The 19,560-nt window shown below is 40.5% G+C and overlaps 1 protein-coding gene across 1 annotated transcript; it reads left to right on the top strand.

The window, feature by feature from the left end:
* The first annotated feature begins 209 nt into the window (after positions 1-209).
* On the top strand, positions 210-18,090 carry LAPTM4A (lysosomal protein transmembrane 4 alpha). Its single transcript, XM_008528549.2, has 7 exons — positions 210-1,530; positions 9,180-9,300; positions 12,400-12,476; positions 12,578-12,700; positions 15,717-15,812; positions 16,349-16,447; positions 17,478-18,090. Exons 1-7 carry the CDS (start codon positions 1,420-1,422, stop codon positions 17,550-17,552), a joined length of 702 nt encoding a protein of 233 aa, XP_008526771.1. The 5' UTR covers positions 210-1,419; the 3' UTR covers positions 17,553-18,090.
* The last annotated feature ends 1,470 nt before the right edge of the window (positions 18,091-19,560 follow it).

Raw genomic sequence — 19,560 nt, forward strand, 5'->3', positions numbered from 1 at the left:
TATAATTTCAGGCAGTGCTCATTGAAGCCATGCCAATGCAATAACCTTTACTCTGAATTCACTGTGGTCTCCAGCTAAGAATATACTTGGCAGAGGGGAAGGCCTTTCTATTAGCTAAAAGGAAGTGTACTTTCCAAAGAGTTAAACCATGTATTTCCTTAAAAAGTAAAAGTTGTAAGTCTCATACAAATACAAAGTGAACATGTGTCAAAGATTTTATTTACTCATTAATGAGGGGTGGTAAAATGTTAGAAATAGTTTAAAGGAGAATTTAAAGTACCCATTTATATTGTTTAATCAGGAATAGGAAATGAATTTACAAAAAGATGCAAAATGGCTTCTTCCAAGGAGTGGGAAGATTCAATCCGAAGTTCAATGAACAAGAGTAAGTCGTCTTGCTATTAGTTACCTACAATTTAGAGTTGTACAGAGCTCCACAAACAAAGACGGAAAGCCCCCCATCAGAATACCCGGAAGGCACTGCCAGACTATGGCTGGTTTTTCACTGAAGACACCCAGTAATCTTTTGCTCCATTCAATGTATTTCACAATTTTTCCCTATAATAATCATTCTACCTGTAAACACCCAGCACCTAGGCAGTTCTTCCGCTTTACTGCTTTTACTTTCCTCAATTCTCTTGCCTCTTAGCTGCCTTTGGCAGGGTTGGATTGTATTTCTTTGCTTCCTACACACAGCCTTCACAGTGACAAAAAGCGGATCCCTCCAGGAAATCCCCATCTTCCCCCACGGTGCGGAGGGAGACCCCAGAGAGGTGGTTGGCTCCGCCCCTTCCCCCACAGGCCCCGCCCCCGGCCAGCCCAATAATCGAGCTGCGCGCAAAGGTCACGTGAGCAGCCGCAGTCCCGTGAGGCCTCCAAAGTGGGACGTGGCACAGACGTCACTCAGAAAATCCCTTCGTGCCGGCTTTCTGCCACCGCTCATCTCGTCTCTCCCACTTTCCATTAAATGCCTCTTTTTTCTTGCCGCTCTGGTCTCAGGGATGGTGGCCTGCCAGGCTACCCCCAACTCAAACGATCCTAGGCCTACGAGCCAGCCCTCGCCCTCACGGAAGAAGGGGGGATTTATTAGCGCTGAGGCGAGCTGCACTTCTGATTGGGCGTGACGTCTTGTCAATCTTCAAGTTTTTCCAATCAGGGGCCGAGTCCACCCAGCGTTCCGCTCTTCCATTGGCCTGTGTGCCGGGAAGGTGGAGGAAGAGGGGTAGTCCGAGGTCGCGCGAGAGCGGCGCTCGGCACTCAGTGCGCAGCTGCGAAGCAGCTGGCCCGGGCTCAGGCTGGGGGCGGGCTTGAAGACGCTTAGTTTGGTTTTGGACTCGGTGACTGAGCTGTCTGGGTTCAACCGCTGGGCGCAAAGCGTTTTTCAGGGGCCCGGCCAAGAAGGAGGCCCGCGATTTCCCGATGGTGTCCATGACTTTCAAGCGGAGCCGCAGCGACCGGTTCTACAGCAACCGGTGCTGCGGCTGTTGCCATGTCCGCACCGAGACCATCATCCTGGGGACCTGGTACATGGTAAGGGCGGGACGGGAGGGTAGGGGCCCTGCGGGGAATGCGCATGAGCGAGAAGTGGGGGAGCCCGGGCTGAAAGGGAGTGTTCCCTGGGAGGAGGTGGGACTGAAAACGGGGTGTTGGGTGGGGCGAGAAGGTGTAGGGGAGCTTCTGTTTGGGGTGCTCTAACTTTGAGGGAGGAGACTGTCCAGGAATCGGAGTGGGGGTGGGAGGGAATGGGGAGATTGTTTGGCAAGAATTAGGGGAAAAGCGGGACTGGGAAAGGCGGAGGCGTTGCGGGGGCGGGGGGCGCGGGGGAGGAGATGAGGGTGCTAGTTTTTGGTGAGGGTTTCTGGAAGTTACTAGACTTCAGTTCTTTTTGTACTTCGTGATCTGAAAAGCCCCCCGTCCCCCCCACCGCCACCATTGGTCTCTGGAGTTTTTTCCCCTAACGAAACAGTTGGGAGCGGCCCTTGATAAATGCAGCCTAGTTTCGACATATGTCTTGCTTGAAAGGAAAGGAAAGATCCAATTGTAACGCAGTTGTCTGTGGTTCCTGGACCTTATTTGTTACAGTGTGTTTGTGATGTAGGCAGAAAGGCATCTGTTGTGAGTCTAGACATTCTGTTAAAGGCAGTACCTTTTGCTTGGATTTACACTCGATCTGCTTTTTCCTGATGCAACTCGTCCCTGCCTATTAGACGCTTTTCGTGTTAGACCCGGTCCGTTTTTTAAGAGACCTTTATTGAGAGCCTGCTGTATTTTGCCCACATATGCTAGCATTTCCTGGATTCCAAGATCTGTGCAATTCTATGTCATAACCAAGTTGACGACGTTGTTAATTGGTGGTTCACTGGTACCACTTTGTGATTTCCTACTACTGTCTCCAGTCTCCGTACACGTTGAAGCTCGTTTGTCTGTGACTTCTCAGTATGATTCTGTTTAGGTAGTTTTAGGTTATGAAGACTTTACAGAAGCTTTTATAAACTTCTCACATTGTCGACTTGGCCGCTTTTGCTAATGACTTTGTGATTTTTTTTTTCGGTGTGGGAGGTTGTGCCATTAGTGATACCACACAGTTTCTGATAACTTCTGTGAACTGCCAAAAAGGGAAGAGCTTTATCACAGATATTGTTTCTGTCTTTGTCCGTCTTCGTTACTTCCCTACTCAGTGCCATGAAATCATTACCACTTGCACAAACACCAGATGAGAATCCTCTTCAGTTGGGCAGATACTGTTTCATGGCCCACCCCCAGGGGGACCCCCTGACCTCCACATTATTCCTGACTGCCCTGTTGTTTTTTGCAGGCCTGCTTCATTACTGTACATTAAAAAGAACAACAACAAAACTTGAATGTATAGGCTTATTTACTCCTACTAAATTTATTTTGGTATTTCTGGTAGCTTTACATTTCAGAAACATCATCTTATTGGTATAATTATATCACATTTTTATGCAAAGACCCCCTCTTGTTCTGTATTTTAACAGATTTGTAATACTGGACATCAATCATTTAACTTCCTTTTTTTCTCCGCTGTGCTAAGGGTTTGGGTCTTCAGTTTCTTTTGTTCCTCCTTAGCTCTGCCTTCCGTTCTCCTAAATGAACAATTCAAATCTTTAGGGTCCTCAAGCCTCTTACTCAACCCTGCCTCCCTCATCCCTAGAAGATGATTCCCTCCTCCTTAACTGAGAAAGTCCAGCTGCCTGGGACTCGCGCCTGCAAACTTAATCTTCCTTTTTCTTCTCGGGTTTTTCCCTCCATTCACAGAACAAAGGATTTCTAACTTCTCAAGAAGGAAATAAGCACCATCCCGATTTCAGCCATCTGAATGTAATTGGCTGTGTTTCTTCCCAGTCTTTTGTAGGCAGGTTTTTCTTTATGCAGTGGGCTCCGCTCGTAAAAATGAAAGGAATAGCAGGGAAAAGTGGGAATTATAAATAGTGAACCTGAAAATGCAGAGAGAAAAACTTTAGTAAAGGCATGTATTCTCCCAAAATAGGGGGTGAAGAGTTTAAATCTGTTCCCTACGGGAAGCATGCATGTGAAAACATTCCACGTCTCTCCTTTTTTCCATGCTTTAGTTTCACAATTTTAAAAAGATGCCATAGCTGTTCTTACTTTGCTGGACTTTTCTTAGTGGAACATTGTAAATTGCTTCGTCAATTAATCTGTCTTAAGAGATTTATTGATCATCTACAATGTAAAAGGCTGTGGTGGACATAGAACAAGACCAAATCACAGGGACCGTGTGTCATTCGTCTTTTGTATTACTATTACCTGTGAAATAGAGGCTCCCAAATGTTTCTTGTTTTGAACATGGCATCCATCCATCTGTCCATAGTATTTATAGCATTACAAAGAACTTTGGAGCACAGGTACAAAAATGGAACTTATGGTACAGTGTCAAGAGAGAAGGAGATTGTGATCGGTATTATCAGATTCAAATCAGATTAAGGACTGGAAAAGGCCACTGGTTTTGTTGATCACAGTATTTCTGGTGACTTTCAAAAAGTGTGGCTTCAATACCAGAACAATATAAAGACACAATTTCTGCCTAGTTGGGGAGACGTGTAACATTTAGAAAACAAGACCACCTGCACAAAAGTGTAGTATAATATTTCTAAACAAAGAGAACTTGTCCAACCAGTGCATTTTGTTGCCAGAAGCTTCTTTACTAAAATAGAGAAGCAATGTGGAAGTGAGTGAGGTAGAATGTCACTTCCCTCTCCAGCTACCTTGCCAAGATGCTCTCCTCCTCTGTTCTAGGTGGGAGAATATTTATGATTCTCTTTAGATTGCCTCTGTGCTGTTTGGAACCTGAAGGTGCAGCCCCCGCCTCCTGTCGGGCCCAGAAGTTGTGTCAGTGACTTTGTATCTGACACAGTATCAATGCTTTCTAGCAACTGCTTCTACTGGTCTAGTGTTAAGGCACCTGCCGCACTGTATATGCTAAAGCATTAGTTGTGTGGTATTAAATAGTGCAGCAGGTCATAGAGAAGCCAGAGCCAGTTATTAGGTGCACCAACCCTGAAGCGTTAGCCTTTGGCATTTTAGATTTGAAAGAAGCATGCCTAGCTTAATACCTGGTTAAGTAATATTAAATTTCAGAATGAGCTCCAGTTTAAATTGTGGTGTTCCTGAAATGGTTTTCTCTATCATTTATTAAAGAATTTGAAGTGAGATGATTTTAAACAACAGTTTCTTAGGTGGCGTAAGTTCAAACGTTTATTAAATGATTGAAAGTGGGCTTAAACATCTGCTGCGGGGGTCTCCTCCTTCAGGGTTAATGGGCTATTGCAAGAGGACATTTTGAGCATTTGCTATAATTTTAGATCTTGGAAAGATTTAATGTATGGCTAATTTTACACGAGTGTCTCAATGATAAACTTAGGTTGGGTAGCCTAGAGAAAAACACGGACAGCTTTCCTCCCTCACTCCTGACTCCTTTAAATAAATATAGTTTGTTTATGTTTCAAAGTTAGTATCTTTCCCGTTTTGTTTTGTGCCTCAATGCCTTTGCAAATGCTATTCCTTCTCCTCGCAAGTCCTTTCTTGAAACTTTATTAAGGAATATCTCAAATAACAAAAATAGTGAAATAGTATAAAAATCTTCCTTTTACTTATCACCCAGCTTCAGTCTTTAACAACATTTTGTCAATTCCAGTTAATTTTTTAATGGTTAGCTCACATGTGTTCTTGGTGGAGCTTTCCTTACCTCCCAGCCAGAGGGCTCTGGTTTCCTCACTGTGTACCTAGAAAGTTTCTGCATACCTTTTGTATGTACTTATTAAATTGTATTGGTTGCACATTAGTGTGATTATTTCTTTCTTATTTTTCTCCCCCTACAACAAGATGTCCTCCTTGAGGGAGGAAGGTGATAGGTCTTGCTCAATAAAATATGTGTAGTAGCTAAGTTATTAATTAGAACATTTGAAGTGTTCATTAGACATTTGTTAAATGAATTGTCTCCTCCAAAAAATGATAGGAATGACTCATTTGAAACTGCATATAATGGTAACAACAACAAATACATATATGTAGTATATAAAATATACATTTAACAAGATTTTAAAGGTAGTCAATATTGGTCTTCATCTGCTGCCTATTCTTTGCTGATGTGGTGTTGTAGACTGGCTCCGTGTGGATGCGCTCTCTCTGCCTTATCAGGATGCTCTGAAGCAGACACTTTGTTTTAGTTATAGTTTCAGCAGATACTGGGTTGTGGCAAAATATGCTATGGGAAACTAAAGAATAATGATTTAAAACAAAAACGAAAACCAGTCCTCAAAGAATCTTCTGGGATGGATGTGGCAATGAAATGAGAAAGCAAAGAGGAATTACTCTCCTTGAGGCCAAGTGCTTCCATGGATCTGATACTGTTCCTTTGTAACCAGTGAAATCGAACACGCCTGGGTTTGTTGTTTGTTTACTTATATAAGGTGTGCAGAAGGCTTACAAAAATAATGCAAACTGTATTGTTTGACCGCTCCATTGACAGTGCCACTCCCACATTGACTGCTGTGTTGATTGCCCGTGCTTTTAGCATTATTTGCTGCCTTTCATACCTCTCCATATTACTAGGTTTAGAAGTTAATCATGATTTTAATTACTTTCTTGTTAATTTTGTTTCCAATGCAGTAAAAGGGAAAAATGAATCAGGAATAAATATTCTGGAATTGTTTGTACATAGTTGCTATTTTTCAGAGGAATTTTCTATTGCAAGATTATCAAGTTAATTTTATGTATATTTTGATAAATGCTACATGCAACTTAGTAAAAATATAAACTCTAATCAAAAGTAAATAGCACGGGGCCTGTGTATGAGCACAGGATAGGTGCTCAGTGGTGAATCTTTGGAGCTCTCAGGGATAGGTTTTCCAAATTAGTACTTTAATATGTAAATTAGGATTCTAATGAACTATTACTAATTCAGTGAAGATTTGAAAAATTGTTTGAGCTTTTAATGATGTAATGTTGAAATTTATTTTACCACTTCTTGGTCATTTTGATTAGACCTCTGATTTATTTTGTTTCATATTCAGGGGTGTGTCTCAAAATGAATTGAAATTTGGAGTGTCATGAATGCTACAAGAAGAAAATAGTGGATGAGTCTGTGACTTAGCCATGGGAAAGAAGAAAAGAGATTTTTATAAATCCTACATGTGATAAAAATATTTAAGAAGAGAAAATTAAATTAATATTTTTGGTGTGTCATTTCCTTCATTTAGTAATTAAGTTTCCATCTTTTTCTGGACATGAGAATGTGTTTCTGTACTGTGCAGGGCTTTTTAACTGTGACTGTATTGTGTTTAGGAAAGAAGAGCTTGCTGAATTGATTTCAAATTGATTTCCGTACACAGAGTATGTAATGTTTCAGTAGATATATTTGATTCTTCCATAATTAATTCACCTAATCGTGTTAACTCACACACATACACCACATATGCTGGCTAAAACCTGCTGCAATAAAAATGGGCAATAAAGAAAGCCCTCAAACGGGGAGCCTCCTTGCAAATATGATTGCCCCTTGTGAGACCTTTTAAGAGCTGAAGGATGAGAGTTGAAGCACCATTGCTGAGCTCAAGTGCTTGCATCTGAGCAGTGCAAGGAAAGAGGCATGCTACTGACCATGTTTATTTGGAGAGTAAAGTATAAACATTTTATGGCCTTAGATAATGGTTTCTTTTGGGAAGACCTCAAAGCAGGGGTTGCTTAGGAATGGTGGTAAGTAACCATGTAGTGCTGAGAAGCTGGCTGTCTTAAGAACCAGGTTTGTATCCTAGCTCTGTTCTCTCTCAGCTCAGTGAACTTAACACAAGTTATTTCGCTTTGCTGAACCTTAGTTTCCCCATCGCAAGTGGGCTTTAGGAATATTTACTTCGCTAGGTGGTTGCGAGGAATAAGTGAAGTAATATGTGTAAATGTACTTAGTGTATAGTATATCCTCAGAAATATGAATTGATTCTGAATTTGATATTGTAACATCGTTTAGATCGCCTAACCTTATCTTGTTTAAAGATAAAAGTTTGGGCTGCTCTCTTTGAGAATGTGAAATGCCTTCAGCTGATAAGCTATGTATACGTGTTGTTCAGGGTAAACAGGAGAGAGCTACATAATAGTTTGTTTAAAATACTGTTGATAAGGCTCAGATAGCCCTTGAAAGTCTCAAATGTTCAGATTTTCTCAAAGGGGCAGAGAACAGATTCTGTGAACTTTAGTTAGGGAGGCCTAACTCCAGTCCTAGGGGAGGTTTCTGTATTGAGTCGGAAACGGGACTGTTTTGAGCACTTAAAGGAGGTGATGCCTCCTAGGACACCCTAGGGACTTACTACAACTGGAGCATAAATAATTTCCTTGTTCGAGTTACAGCTCTGGTAGAGTAGGAAAATTCACCAGCTGTTAACTGTGAGATTTCAGCAAGATGTTTGACAGAGTCTCAGGATGCTCCTCTGGGCCAGATAAAGAGTTTTCTTCACAGGTTGCTGATGAATGAGAAGAGGACGGCCTCTGGCAGTTTTGTCCTCAGCCCGTTCTTTTTGCTGGTGGCTTAGGTGGAGATACTGATTACACACTGATCATATTTTCAGATGCAGGAAGCTGGGAGAGAGAGTGAATCTGTAGGGGGTCAGAATCTAGATGGAGAAAATCTGGACAGGCAAGAATGTAGTAAGATGAAATTTGATTGCAAATATTCTAGGGCTTGTGCTTGGGCTTCTGAATCCAGCTGTCCAGGTAGAGGTGGTAGCTTAGCAGGATGAAGTGTGAAAAAGAGGGTTTTAGGGAGTTACTCTCATGTGACATTCTAAAAATTTATGAAGCCAGTGTGATTTCAGGACACATGAATTGAAATCTGTTGGCTAGGGTGTGGGGACCAAGATCCCGGTGTGTTCTGACTAGGCTTATCTCATTTTAGTAGTATGTCCTACAAACTGGAGCATGTGTATAGAGGACAGCAAAGAGGGATAGCGAGGTAGCTGGAAAATGTGCTAGTTAGAGAAATGGTTTAAGTACTTGAATGTTTATTCTAGAAAAGACAGTATTTGGAGACACATGTCAGCTGCCCTTAGTTGTTAGAGGAGCACTTATTCAGAAGGGGGAGCAGATAGTCTCAAAGACAGAGTTAAGACAGTAGGTGAAAGTTAAGTGATGTAGTCAAAATCTTGGAAAGTCTCGTAAGCATTTGAGTCTGGTTCAAGAGGACATAGTTCTCTATCGCTGGGTGGGAGATGACTGTGGAGGGGTTTCAGGCGTATCTGACGGGCATTGTGTTTCTCTGATGGATAAGTGTATTGGATGAACCGTAGCTTCTTCAAACACAGACGCTCTGAGATGGGTATATGAATAAATATGTGACTCTGAACAGGAACAATTTGTGGTGACCCCTTATTTTTAATTGTTGTGCCTTTTTATTCTGTTATATTGATATTACACAGGAGCAATCAAACATCATTTCTCCGAAATGGTTAATGTTAAGTTTATATTTTCACTTTATGAAATGTTTATTTTAAACTATTCTTGTGGTGGTGTTGCATATTTTATCTCACAGTCTTCTACTATTTTATATCTTTGCTACTGCAAGTAAAACAATTTTAAATATGAGAAGACATCTAAAGATTGTGCTGAAGACTGCTTCCTGGTTAATAATATAATTGCCAAAATGTCTTTCACAGGTGGTAAACCTATTGATGGCAATTTTGCTGACTGTGGAGGTGACTCATCCAAACTCAATGCCAGCCGTCAACATTCAGTATGAAGTCATTGGCAATTATTATTCATCTGAGAGAATGGCTGGTATGTTTTTCTTTGAAAATATCTCCTGCTAATTAAACACGCACGCACACACTTGTTATTTAGGGGAGGATTGATTGAATTATGCTTGTTATTCTACTTGCTGAGGCATAAAAGTGTTTTTGTAGGTTTTTCAAAGATAGAATTATGAGTGAGCATTTCCAGCCAGAAAATGGAATGGAGTCCCGGAAGACTTTTGAGAAATAGGTGCCTTGTTGGGTACTGTAGAGATAAGAGGGGAAGAAGGATTTCAAGAAGACCGTGAGCCGTTGGGGGTCAGCTGACATGTATAGTAGAGGATGGGAGATTTGCTCGTGGGGAAAATAGACTCACAGTAAAATATAAAATGTGAATTATTGGAATATTTGGTGACATCTTTTGCTCAGAGTCACAATTCTAAATATATTTCTATTGTTTAGATGAAGAAAGACTTGACATTGGAGGTAAAAATAGTGTAACCCTGGGACATTCATGGAAATTACCTTTTTAAACCTATTTATTCCCCGATAGCAGTATTTTCATTATCTTTCTCTGAAGTACAGGTGTGAAAAATTGTAGCTATGATTTTATATTACTATAAATTATGTTAGAAATTTAGTATTTGAACAGAAATTATACTTCAGACTTTTCAGTGCGAACAGCTTCTGCATGTTGATTTTTAAAAATTTCACTTCAGAAACATGTTCCAGTTCACGTGTGTTATATTTATAATATTATGGGATCTTAATTATCATATTCTTAGATTTCTAAGCTTTTATTACAAAGTTCTGAGCTTCATTACATTTATGACCTTCTCCCATCCATTTATGAAGTTGTTTTTTTAAAAAATTTGGTTGGTAATTCAAATGATTCATTGTCCACAGGGCTGACTTCTGTTTCTAAGAGCCAGGTAGGGTTTTGTGGCTACCTGTCATACTCTATAGTATCTCCTGATTGTCTTTTCAGATACAGTATAATCCTTTAATTTTGTTATCAGATGTGATAGAAGAAATACCAGGAACGTATTAGAAACATCCCTTCTATCATTTGCTTTTTTCTGAGTAGTCTGTTTTTATTTAAAAACCAAAGTAGAACAATAAATAAAATTTGAGCTTCTAATGGCTGTTTTTGGTATTTTCATGATTTTACTTTAGGCTGTAAAATTTTACTAAACCTGCTCATGTCAGCATTTTCCCTTGTCATGTATGTTTCTCTTAAAGTCGAAGTGTAGAAAAAGATTTATGGTTCTTGAGATTCTTGTAGTTTGTCCAGCTGGCGTTCTTGGCTGGAGCTGCAGGTGTGAAGTCATGCGTTTATTGCGTGTTGCATGAGTATTGTGACTGCTGTAGAGAGAATCGGATGTATTGTCGTATTTTTGTTGATTATAATTCTGCCAAAGCCCTTATTCTTGAGAGAATGTAAAAGTACGTAGTTCTTGGTCATTGGTAGTTTGTGTTTCTTTGAAAGTTGAAATTTGACTTTGCCTCCGTCCCAGTGTTAAAATAACAAGTTAATTTCTGATCATTGGCCTGGTGACAGATTTTAAATAATGAGGTTCTTGGTTAGTTATTTTTAATCAACTAAACAGGATATGACACTGGATATATACTGAAATACTGCAACATATGCAAGCTGTTTTTCAAATATGAATTTAACCTTATTTACATTCACCTCGGGAATCGGTAAACGCGTGGGGGCCTCGTAGAGGAGGTTCCTGGCTCTGCTGGGGCTGGAAACCTGAGCTTCCTCTCCAGGCATCTGGCCCTTGTGTTTTGTTTGCTTTATTGATTCCCAAATCCTGGAGCGGCTCTTGTTGCAGGCGTTATATGTATTGCCCGCCCCCTCCCCACTTCCCCCCTATCGTGTTGTTTGTTGCTCTAATGGAAGACGTTGAACTTCACTTGAATTATTCTTTCGATACTTTAAGAAATGGAAATAAGCGTGTAGTCTTCCATAACAGATTTTTGAAAGCTGATTGTTTGAATTATAAATTTTGCTTTCAAGTTTGATGGTACCTCTCCCGTTTGATTTTGTCTTTTGTTTATATCTGAATTCTTCCCTCTTCAGTGCCATTTTGCATGCTGCAGCAGGAAGGTCCTTTAAATTCTTAATATTTAGCTATCCTATATCCTCTAGGAAAATTTAAAGAGGGCTATTCTGACTTACTGTAGTGGCAAATATTGATGATGTTTATACTGCCAAGTGACAAGATGATATGTAACATTTATCCAGTAGTGTGAATATTCAGCAGTTACGTGAATCTTTCATCATTATTCGTGCCCTTTGGGTTCTTAATGTCTATTCATAGTCACAGATTCAACTGTAGATTTGTGCTAAGAATCTCAAAATGTGTGATTTTGTATTGTTTGAAATTACTTGGTTGTTTGTGAGAAATTACTTGGTTGTGGATTAATGTAGAGAAAGGGAACAACCTGAGAAAGAGTTGAGGAACAGAGAAGACGACAGACGCACGTACAGCAGAGAAGCCAAGGTGAAGAGATGTGGAGCGCTGAGTGTGGACGTTGGAATGAGGGAGAGGTGGGAGGGTTCAAGGTAAACCTTGCATTCAAATGATGTGTCTAAGGCGAGAAGGGGCGTATGTGGCATTCTTTGGTTTAATCATCTGTCTTTTAAGCGGATGCCAGCCTTTTCCTCCACTTGAACCCTCCTCGTCTCACAAGACCCAGCTTGTGTCATTTCTTTTGTATTTTTTCCCTGATTTTCCAGGCAAAGCTAATTGTTTCTGCTTCTGTTGTAGCACTTGCCACATTGGATTAAAATGATCTCTTTACATGTCCTCAGACTCTTAGACTCTGGGGAGAGATGTTTCTCTAGCAAAGTACCTGGTTCATGTGCCCGCCTAAATAAGTGTCAGTGAGTTGTAGCAATTTAAGGGGCAAGAAAAACAAAGGCGTGAATTTCTCAAGGTTCATTACTTAATGCTGAGGCAGGTTTTTTGTTGTGTTTTTTTTTAACCCTCTTGGCCTTAGATTTTTTTTCATAGCCAGTCTTGAAAATACTTAGCCATTTTAAAGCTAGCTTTAAAACATTATTTTGTCATGAAGAGTTTGTTCTTTTTGTTATGTAAGTAGCTTAATTAGATTTTTGTTTTTGTTTTCTTAGATAATGCCTGTGTTCTTTTTGCCGTCTCTGTTCTTATGTTTATAATCAGTTCAATGCTGGTATATGGAGCAATTTCTGTAAGTATCCTGTGTTTTCACCTTTTAGAGCTTGACGTTTACTGCTTGGTACTTACTTAATTTCCTCTATGTGATGTGATGTTGTGGTTGTGTTTTTTCAGTATCAAGTGGGTTGGCTGATCCCGTTCTTCTGTTACCGGCTTTTTGACTTTGTTCTCAGTTGCCTGGTTGCTATCAGTTCTCTCACTTATTTGCCAAGAATCAAAGAATATCTGGATCAATTAGTAAGTGTGTATGCTAATTAAACTTTTTTTTTAAGTAAAATATTTGAATTGAAATTCTGAGTCAGCTTTAGGTACTATTTTTATTTAACCTACCCTGTTTATTTTTAAAAGTATTTTAAAATCATAACTGTTACTCCGCTTAACTACCATGTTGAAACCAGTAAGATGAAAATAGAGTATCTTCTTACCATACCATTTGGATAATCCAATATTAAAGGTCCCTAAAATGGATGTCATAGAACTCGGGGAGTACTTCAGCTTTCGTTTTGAGTATACTTCAAGTATAAAAATTTGACTGTGTTTGGCACTCGTTAAAGTATTAGCTTTTTGTCTTTGCAGGCATCCGTAGCAAATATTTGAGTGTCTGCTGTATCCTTCACTTTGTTCTAGGCGAACCATTGGTGAATGGTGTAGGTGTAAACATAACTTTCCTCTCTTCAAGGAGCACACCATGTATTTGGGGAGGCAAGACATGAAGACGTTATCTGTGGTGACGAGCTAGAACTGTCACATGACAGCAGAAAATGAGGGGCTTAGATTAATGCCAAATGATGGAGGGGCAGGGACTGCTCTGGGTTGCGGTGTGGGGTCCAGATAAATGAAAATTCATTTAAAAAATGCTGTCTTTTAGGGCTTTTCTCCCCACTTCCACATTTCCTGTCTAGTCCTTTTTGCATACCACCAAATTTGTCATTCATTCGAAAAACACTTGTTGATTGCTTATTATGTGCAAGGCAGTCTGCTAGGTCCTAGGGATATGTCAGTGGAACTTAACTTTCTAGTGAAGGAATTGGAAAACTGACAGTTATTGAATTAAAATTGCAATACAAGCTGTGAAGGAAAAGTGTAGGCTGCTGTGTGAGTGGATATCGCACAGGTGTCAGACCAGGGCTGGGAATTGAGATTCGAAATGCACTCGAGTCTGAATACGAATTAAGATAGAAGAAAATGGTCAAGTAAGAGAGACACCTGAGGCAGGAAGGAACATGGATAGTCAGGGGACAAAAGATGCCCATGGTGGCTGGCACACAGAGTAAGGGAGGGGCAGCAGCGTGTGCTGAGGCTGGAGAGAAGTAACCGGGGCCAGGGCCTGCTGGCCTGCTCAGCAGTGGTCAGAGGCTTCCTAAGCGTAGTTCTCTCTGATCATGTCATCGCTGGCTGAAAAATTACAATCCTTTTGAATAAAATCCAGAGCATTCCCACATGACCTGGTCCCATACAGCCTCTGTCCTTTTCATTTATTTATAGATGAAGCCTTAAAGAATAGTTTTATCCCAGGGAGATACTTAGCCAGGGTTTGGGGTTTGTATGTGCATTATTTTTTCTTTTTCTTTCTTTCTTTTTTTTTGTCCTTTGGGATTTCTATGTATTTTTTATGAAAATGTGAAATTATTTGGGCATTTGTGTTGACATTTCCATTAAAAATGGATATGTTTCAAAAAATTAAATGAGCATCATAAAAAGAAAAACATCAAAATGAATTTTTTACAATTCCTTTTACAGACCCCTGTGGTTTCTCCCCTCTCTTGTATTCATTTGATCTTTCAGACTGGAGGGTCGTTTCTCTGTTGGCCAGCTTGTAAATCCTAAATTATCCTTTTGTAATGCCCTTCTCCCTGAACCTAGCTCGTTGCCTTGCACACAGTAAATGCTCAAGAAGTATTTGACTAAACAGAGCTGATCCTTCTCAGTAGAACATAGTATGTCTGCAATAAAGCATACAGTTTTGCCTGGCTTTATAACCAGGGGCATGCCTTGTTTTTCCTCCCTTCTGATGAGCTTTGAGACTGATGATTGGTTTTTAGAAAAATTATTTCCCCCGTAGGACTGTATGGCCTGTAAAACTTAGGTAAATCTCAGCACCTCCTGCCTTCTTGACTCAGTGACCCAGGGGCAGATTGGAGTCCTGTACTTTCCACAGGCCAGAACGATGTAAAATAGTGAAAAGTAAAGAGAAAATGAACTCGGCTTAGACTCTTAGGAGTATTCTGGGTATTAAACAAATGTATTTTAAGCGATCATCGCATACATTAGTGATAATAAGGGTTAAAAGCACTTTGAGTTAAATTCTCTTTATAAGTTTTTATTAGAATATCAGTTCTGACTTTGGTGCCTTTTGTTTGTATTCTTACTTGCTTTCCAGGTTATCACAAAGTGCAAGTGCCGTGGCTGAATTATAAGAGTGTGTGTATGTGTTTAATTAATGAACTCTTTTTTTTGCGGGGGGTGGGTCAGGAAGATTGGCCCTGAGCTAATATCTGTTGCCAGTCTTCCTCTTTTTACTTGAGGAAGATTGTCCCTGAGCGAACATCTGTACCAGTCTTCCTCCATTTTGTATGTGGGGTGCTGCCACGGCATGGCTTAGTGATGTGTAGGTCTGCACCTGGGATCAGAACCTGTGGACCCTGGGTCCCCAAAGTGGAGTATGCGAACTTAACCACGTGCACCACCAGGCTGGCCCAATAAACTTTATTTTTAGGGCAGTTTTGGTTTCACAGCAAAATTGAACAGAAAGTAAAGCAAGTTCCTATATGCTTACTGTTCCCATACACTCAGAGCCTCCCCCACTATCCACATCCCAAACTACAGTGGTACGTTGGTTACGATTGATGAACCTGCATTGTTACATTGTTATCACCGAAAGTCCAGAGTTGACATTAGGGTTCACTTTTGGCGCTGTACATTCTATAGATTTGGATAAGTGTGTAGTGACATCTATCCATCACTGTAGTATCATACAGAATAGTTTCACTAAAAATCCTCTTGGGGCCATCCCAGTGGCAGAGTGATGGGGTTCACGAGCTCTGCTTCGGTGGCTCCGGGTTTGCAGGTTTGGATCCTGGGCATAGACCTGCACACCACTCATCGTGCCATGCTGTGGCAGCATCCCACATATAAACGTAGAGGAAAGTTGGCGCAGATGTTAGCTCAGGGACTATCTTCCTCACATAAATAGTCAGTCCGTCTGTCTACCCACCCACTCTGCCTGTTCATCCCTCCCTTTTTTTTTTTATAGCCTGATTTTCCCTATAAAGATGACCTCCTGGCATTGGACTCCAGCAGCCTCCTGTTCATTGTTCTTACATTCTTTGCCTTATTCATCATTTTTAAGGTGAGTTGCAGACTAAATATGTGGGGGGCCAATTAGGCTGTGAGACTGTCTACCTAAACCTTTTGTTGCCTTATCTCCTTTCAGTTCACAGGAAGTGACAGTGTTTATTCTGACACAGTAGTAGAGTAGCTTTTAGGGAATGTCCTCCCCCTTGTTTCCAGAGGGTGGTTGGAAATGCCAGGATCCTTCCTAAGTGTAAGGAATATCATTATGTTTTTGGAAGTGGTTCATGATTTGAATTGAAAATCTAGTAAAATTCTCAAGGTTCAGAAACAGAATTTCTTCTGCAGCACAATGGTTATCAGACCTGAATTGAAACCGATCTCTGATTTCTCTGTAAAATGATGATGATAAAACTTGTGGCATTTAAATGAGAGCAAATAGAGAAAGGGCCTGGCCTGTGCTAGGTCTAATTGGAGGTCACTTCCCTTTTCTGTAGAGAAAATGTGGAGGAAAGCATTATAAGTCACCTTAATTTTAGAGTAGGTAGCCTGTTGAGTTTCTAGCATATGTAAATTTTCTTTGTATTCTTTTAGGCTTATCTAATCAACTGTGTTTGGAACTGTTATAAATACATCAACAACAGAAACATGCCAGAGATTGCTGTATACCCTGCCTTTGAAGCACCGCCACAGGTGAATGACCTTTTAATATATTAAAACTTCACTAGCCATTACTGATGATTCCCAAGAACCTGCATCTTGACTTTCTCTTCAGTGCCATAACTGTGGTTTAGGGCATGAGTAGCTTAAATCCACAAGATTCGCATTTCCCAGTTGGCATCCTGGATACACGGGTGAGAGGCACCCTGTGCTGCCCATCTCACTCACCCTGGCTGTTAGATTTGATTCATAAGTGGTCTCCAAGAGGGTTGCATTTTGCGGGCAGGTCACAGGAAACAGCAGTGTGAGCCATGCCAGACCTGTGGCTTCTGGCATTTCTAAGGATGGGGTACTATCAATCAAAGCTTGTGTTGCTTTCAAAAAAACATCCATATGATCCAAAGGGCAGCTGGTTTTTCTGTGCGGAGAGGAATGCAGTGTGTTCCCTGAGTCTGTGGGGAGGCTTCCTTCTCGGGGCCCTTGAGTCGCTACTGTCCTGTCTTCCCAGGTTTTCAATGTGTAGAATATTGTGGCCCATGTAGGGCCAACCTGTCACAGTTGGAGTCACTTAGGTTAGAAGGCCACTCCTATAGAGGACATGATGTAAGTACCTGATGCTCTGACTACAGATTCTGATGAAATTCAGGATCCAGCATCTCAGAGGCTTCCTTTAGTGTGGTTCAGTGGGGCACTTAACCTAGATCCTCAGCCCCTGAGGTGTAGTTGCCACTGGTACTTTATCAGTCACCCTGGAACCGGGCAGAGCAGTGGCACATGCTTCCTCTCAGGTGTCCTGGTACCCTCAGGGTCAGATCAGAAGGGAAGTTCTGCCCGTTTGCTGCCCTCCCTCCATCCCAGCAGTCTTGGATCAGACATGTCACCTGCATGTGACATTCCAGGTTGCTATTCATCTCTGCTCTCAGGAACTACTGAGCTAACATTTTCTTCAGCTCTTCCCTGTGGGTTGTATGCCCCGATAGGACATAAAATCTGAAAGCTTAATTATTCCAGGTAGGATTTTTAAAGGAGAATTAAGTCCGATATAATTTTTTTCTCTCTTCAGTATGTTTTGCCAACCTATGAAATGGCAGTGAAGATGCCGGAAAAAGAACCACCGCCTCCTTACATACCTGCCTGAGGAAACTCTGCCTTTGTCAATAAACCCTACACCAGCTTTTTGTCTTGTTTATTTTACAGAATGCTGCAATACAGGGCTCTTAAACTAGTTTGATATAAAATACGTTTTCCTTTGTTTAAGCATTTATTATCAAACACTAACAAGCTTTTTGGACATCTATTAAAAGTCAGTTTTTTTTGTTAAGTCTATTAAATTTTAGTAGTTTTTGAAGACAATCTAGGTTAAGCAAGAGCGAAGTGCCATTGTTTGCCTTTGACTGGGGTGGGAGGGGGTGTTCTCTACACATTGTCTTTTTAACTTTGCACTTTCTTTATGTAATAGTTTGCATTTTGGTTATTTGCTGCCCTGGATACTTTCAGGAAGGATGAGTTAGATGTTCAGGGCGAGTGAGTTGGGTATAAGATCTGAAGTTTTCAGCTATGAAAACAGGAAAAATATATAACATTTTAACTTGACTGTGGAAGATGACGGTTGCATGTTTCTAATTTGTATGTTTCCGTCTTTGTGATAAGATGCTTTAATAAATCTCTTAAACATTTACTGTTGTCATTTTTTAAAAAGCCATTACCCTTTTTTTTGTAGCTAAAACCTAACATTTTCCATTACAATAAATTCAGACTGCCAGGGTTTTTTGGTACTTCGAGAATATGGAGTGCTGGACTTTTAATTAGAAAGCATTTCTTTAATCCAAGAACTGAGAAGTATTATTTAAAGTTATGGTGAAGATATTACTTGAATCACAGGCCAGGAATTGATATTGATGGTTTGATAGAAAAATTATATGCTTAGTGGAGCCAGCTATATTTTTATGTTGAGATCGGGAATGAGTTTATCAAGAACACTTGAAGGTAAAATGTGTCACTTCACCTCCAGAGGGGAACCAAGACAAAGCAAAAGCAAACTACAGCTTGTAGACCCCACAACGAAAATTTTCTCCTGAAAGTGTCCCACATGGCATCTTGCTGCGAATGCAGCAGTGGTGGCATTGTACACATCTCCCATATAGACGCGTGAATATGTTTTACACATTTTTTTCTCTTTTTTTTATTAAGGTTATGAAAGTTAACATCCTTGTGAAATTACAGTTGTACATCGTTATTAGTCATGTTGTAGGTACACCACTTCACCCCTAGTGCCCTCCCCCCACCCCCCTTTCCCCTGGCAACCACCGATCAGTTCTCTTTGTCCATATGTTAACTACCACCTATGAGTGGAGTCATACAGAGTTCGTCTTTCTCTGTCTGGCTTATTTCACTCAACATAATACCCTCAAGGTCTATCCATGTTGTTGTGAATGGGGCGACTTTGTCCTTTTTTATGGCTGAGTAGTAGTCCATTGTATATATGTATACCACATCTTTATCCAGTCATCAGTTGTTGGGCACTTAGGTTGGTTCCATGACTTGGCTATTGTGAATAATGCGATGAACATAGGGGTGCATGGAACTTTTGGAATTGCTGATTTCAGGTTCTTAGGATAGATACCCTGTAGTGGGTTGGCTGGGACATAAGGTATTTCTATTCTTAACTTTTTGAGGAATCTCCATACTGTTTTCCATAGTGGCTGCACCAGTTTGCATTCCCACCAACAGTGTATGAGGGTTCCCTTTTCTCCACAGCCTCTCCAACATTTGTCACTCTTGGTTTTGGATATTTTTGCCAGTCTAACAGGTGTAGGGTGATATCTTAGTGTAGTTTTGATTTGCATTTCCCTGATGATTAGTGATGATGAGCATCTTTTCATGTGTCTATTGGCCATCCATATATCTTCTTTGGAGAAATGTCTGTTCATGTCCCCTGCCCATTTTGTAATTGGGTTGTTTGATTTTTTTATTGTTGAGCTGTGTGAGTTCTTTGTATATTATGGAGATTAACCCTTTGTCGGATAAATAACTTGTGAATATTTTTTCCTAAATAGTGGTCTGTTGTTTTGTTTCAATCCTGTTTTCCCTTGTCTTGAAGAAGCTCTTAAGTCTGATGAAGTCCCATTTGTTTATTCTTTCTATTG

The sequence above is a fragment of the Equus przewalskii genome, chromosome 14 (genome assembly GCF_037783145.1).
Source record: "Equus przewalskii isolate Varuska chromosome 14, EquPr2, whole genome shotgun sequence".
In the NCBI taxonomy this organism is placed as follows: domain Eukaryota; kingdom Metazoa; phylum Chordata; class Mammalia; order Perissodactyla; family Equidae; genus Equus; species Equus przewalskii.

Excerpts from the sequence above, each read along its gene's own strand:
- LAPTM4A (XM_008528549.2), top strand. The coding sequence starts at position 1,420 with ATGGTGTCCATGACTTTCAAGCGGAGCCGCAGCGACCGGTTCTACAGC. Across the intron at positions 15,813-16,348 it reads CCTTATTCATCATTTTTAAG|GCTTATCTAATCAACTGTGT; the intron begins GTGAGTTGCAGA and ends GTATTCTTTTAG. Across the intron at positions 16,448-17,477 it reads CCTTTGAAGCACCGCCACAG|TATGTTTTGCCAACCTATGA; the intron begins GTGAATGACCTT and ends TTCTCTCTTCAG.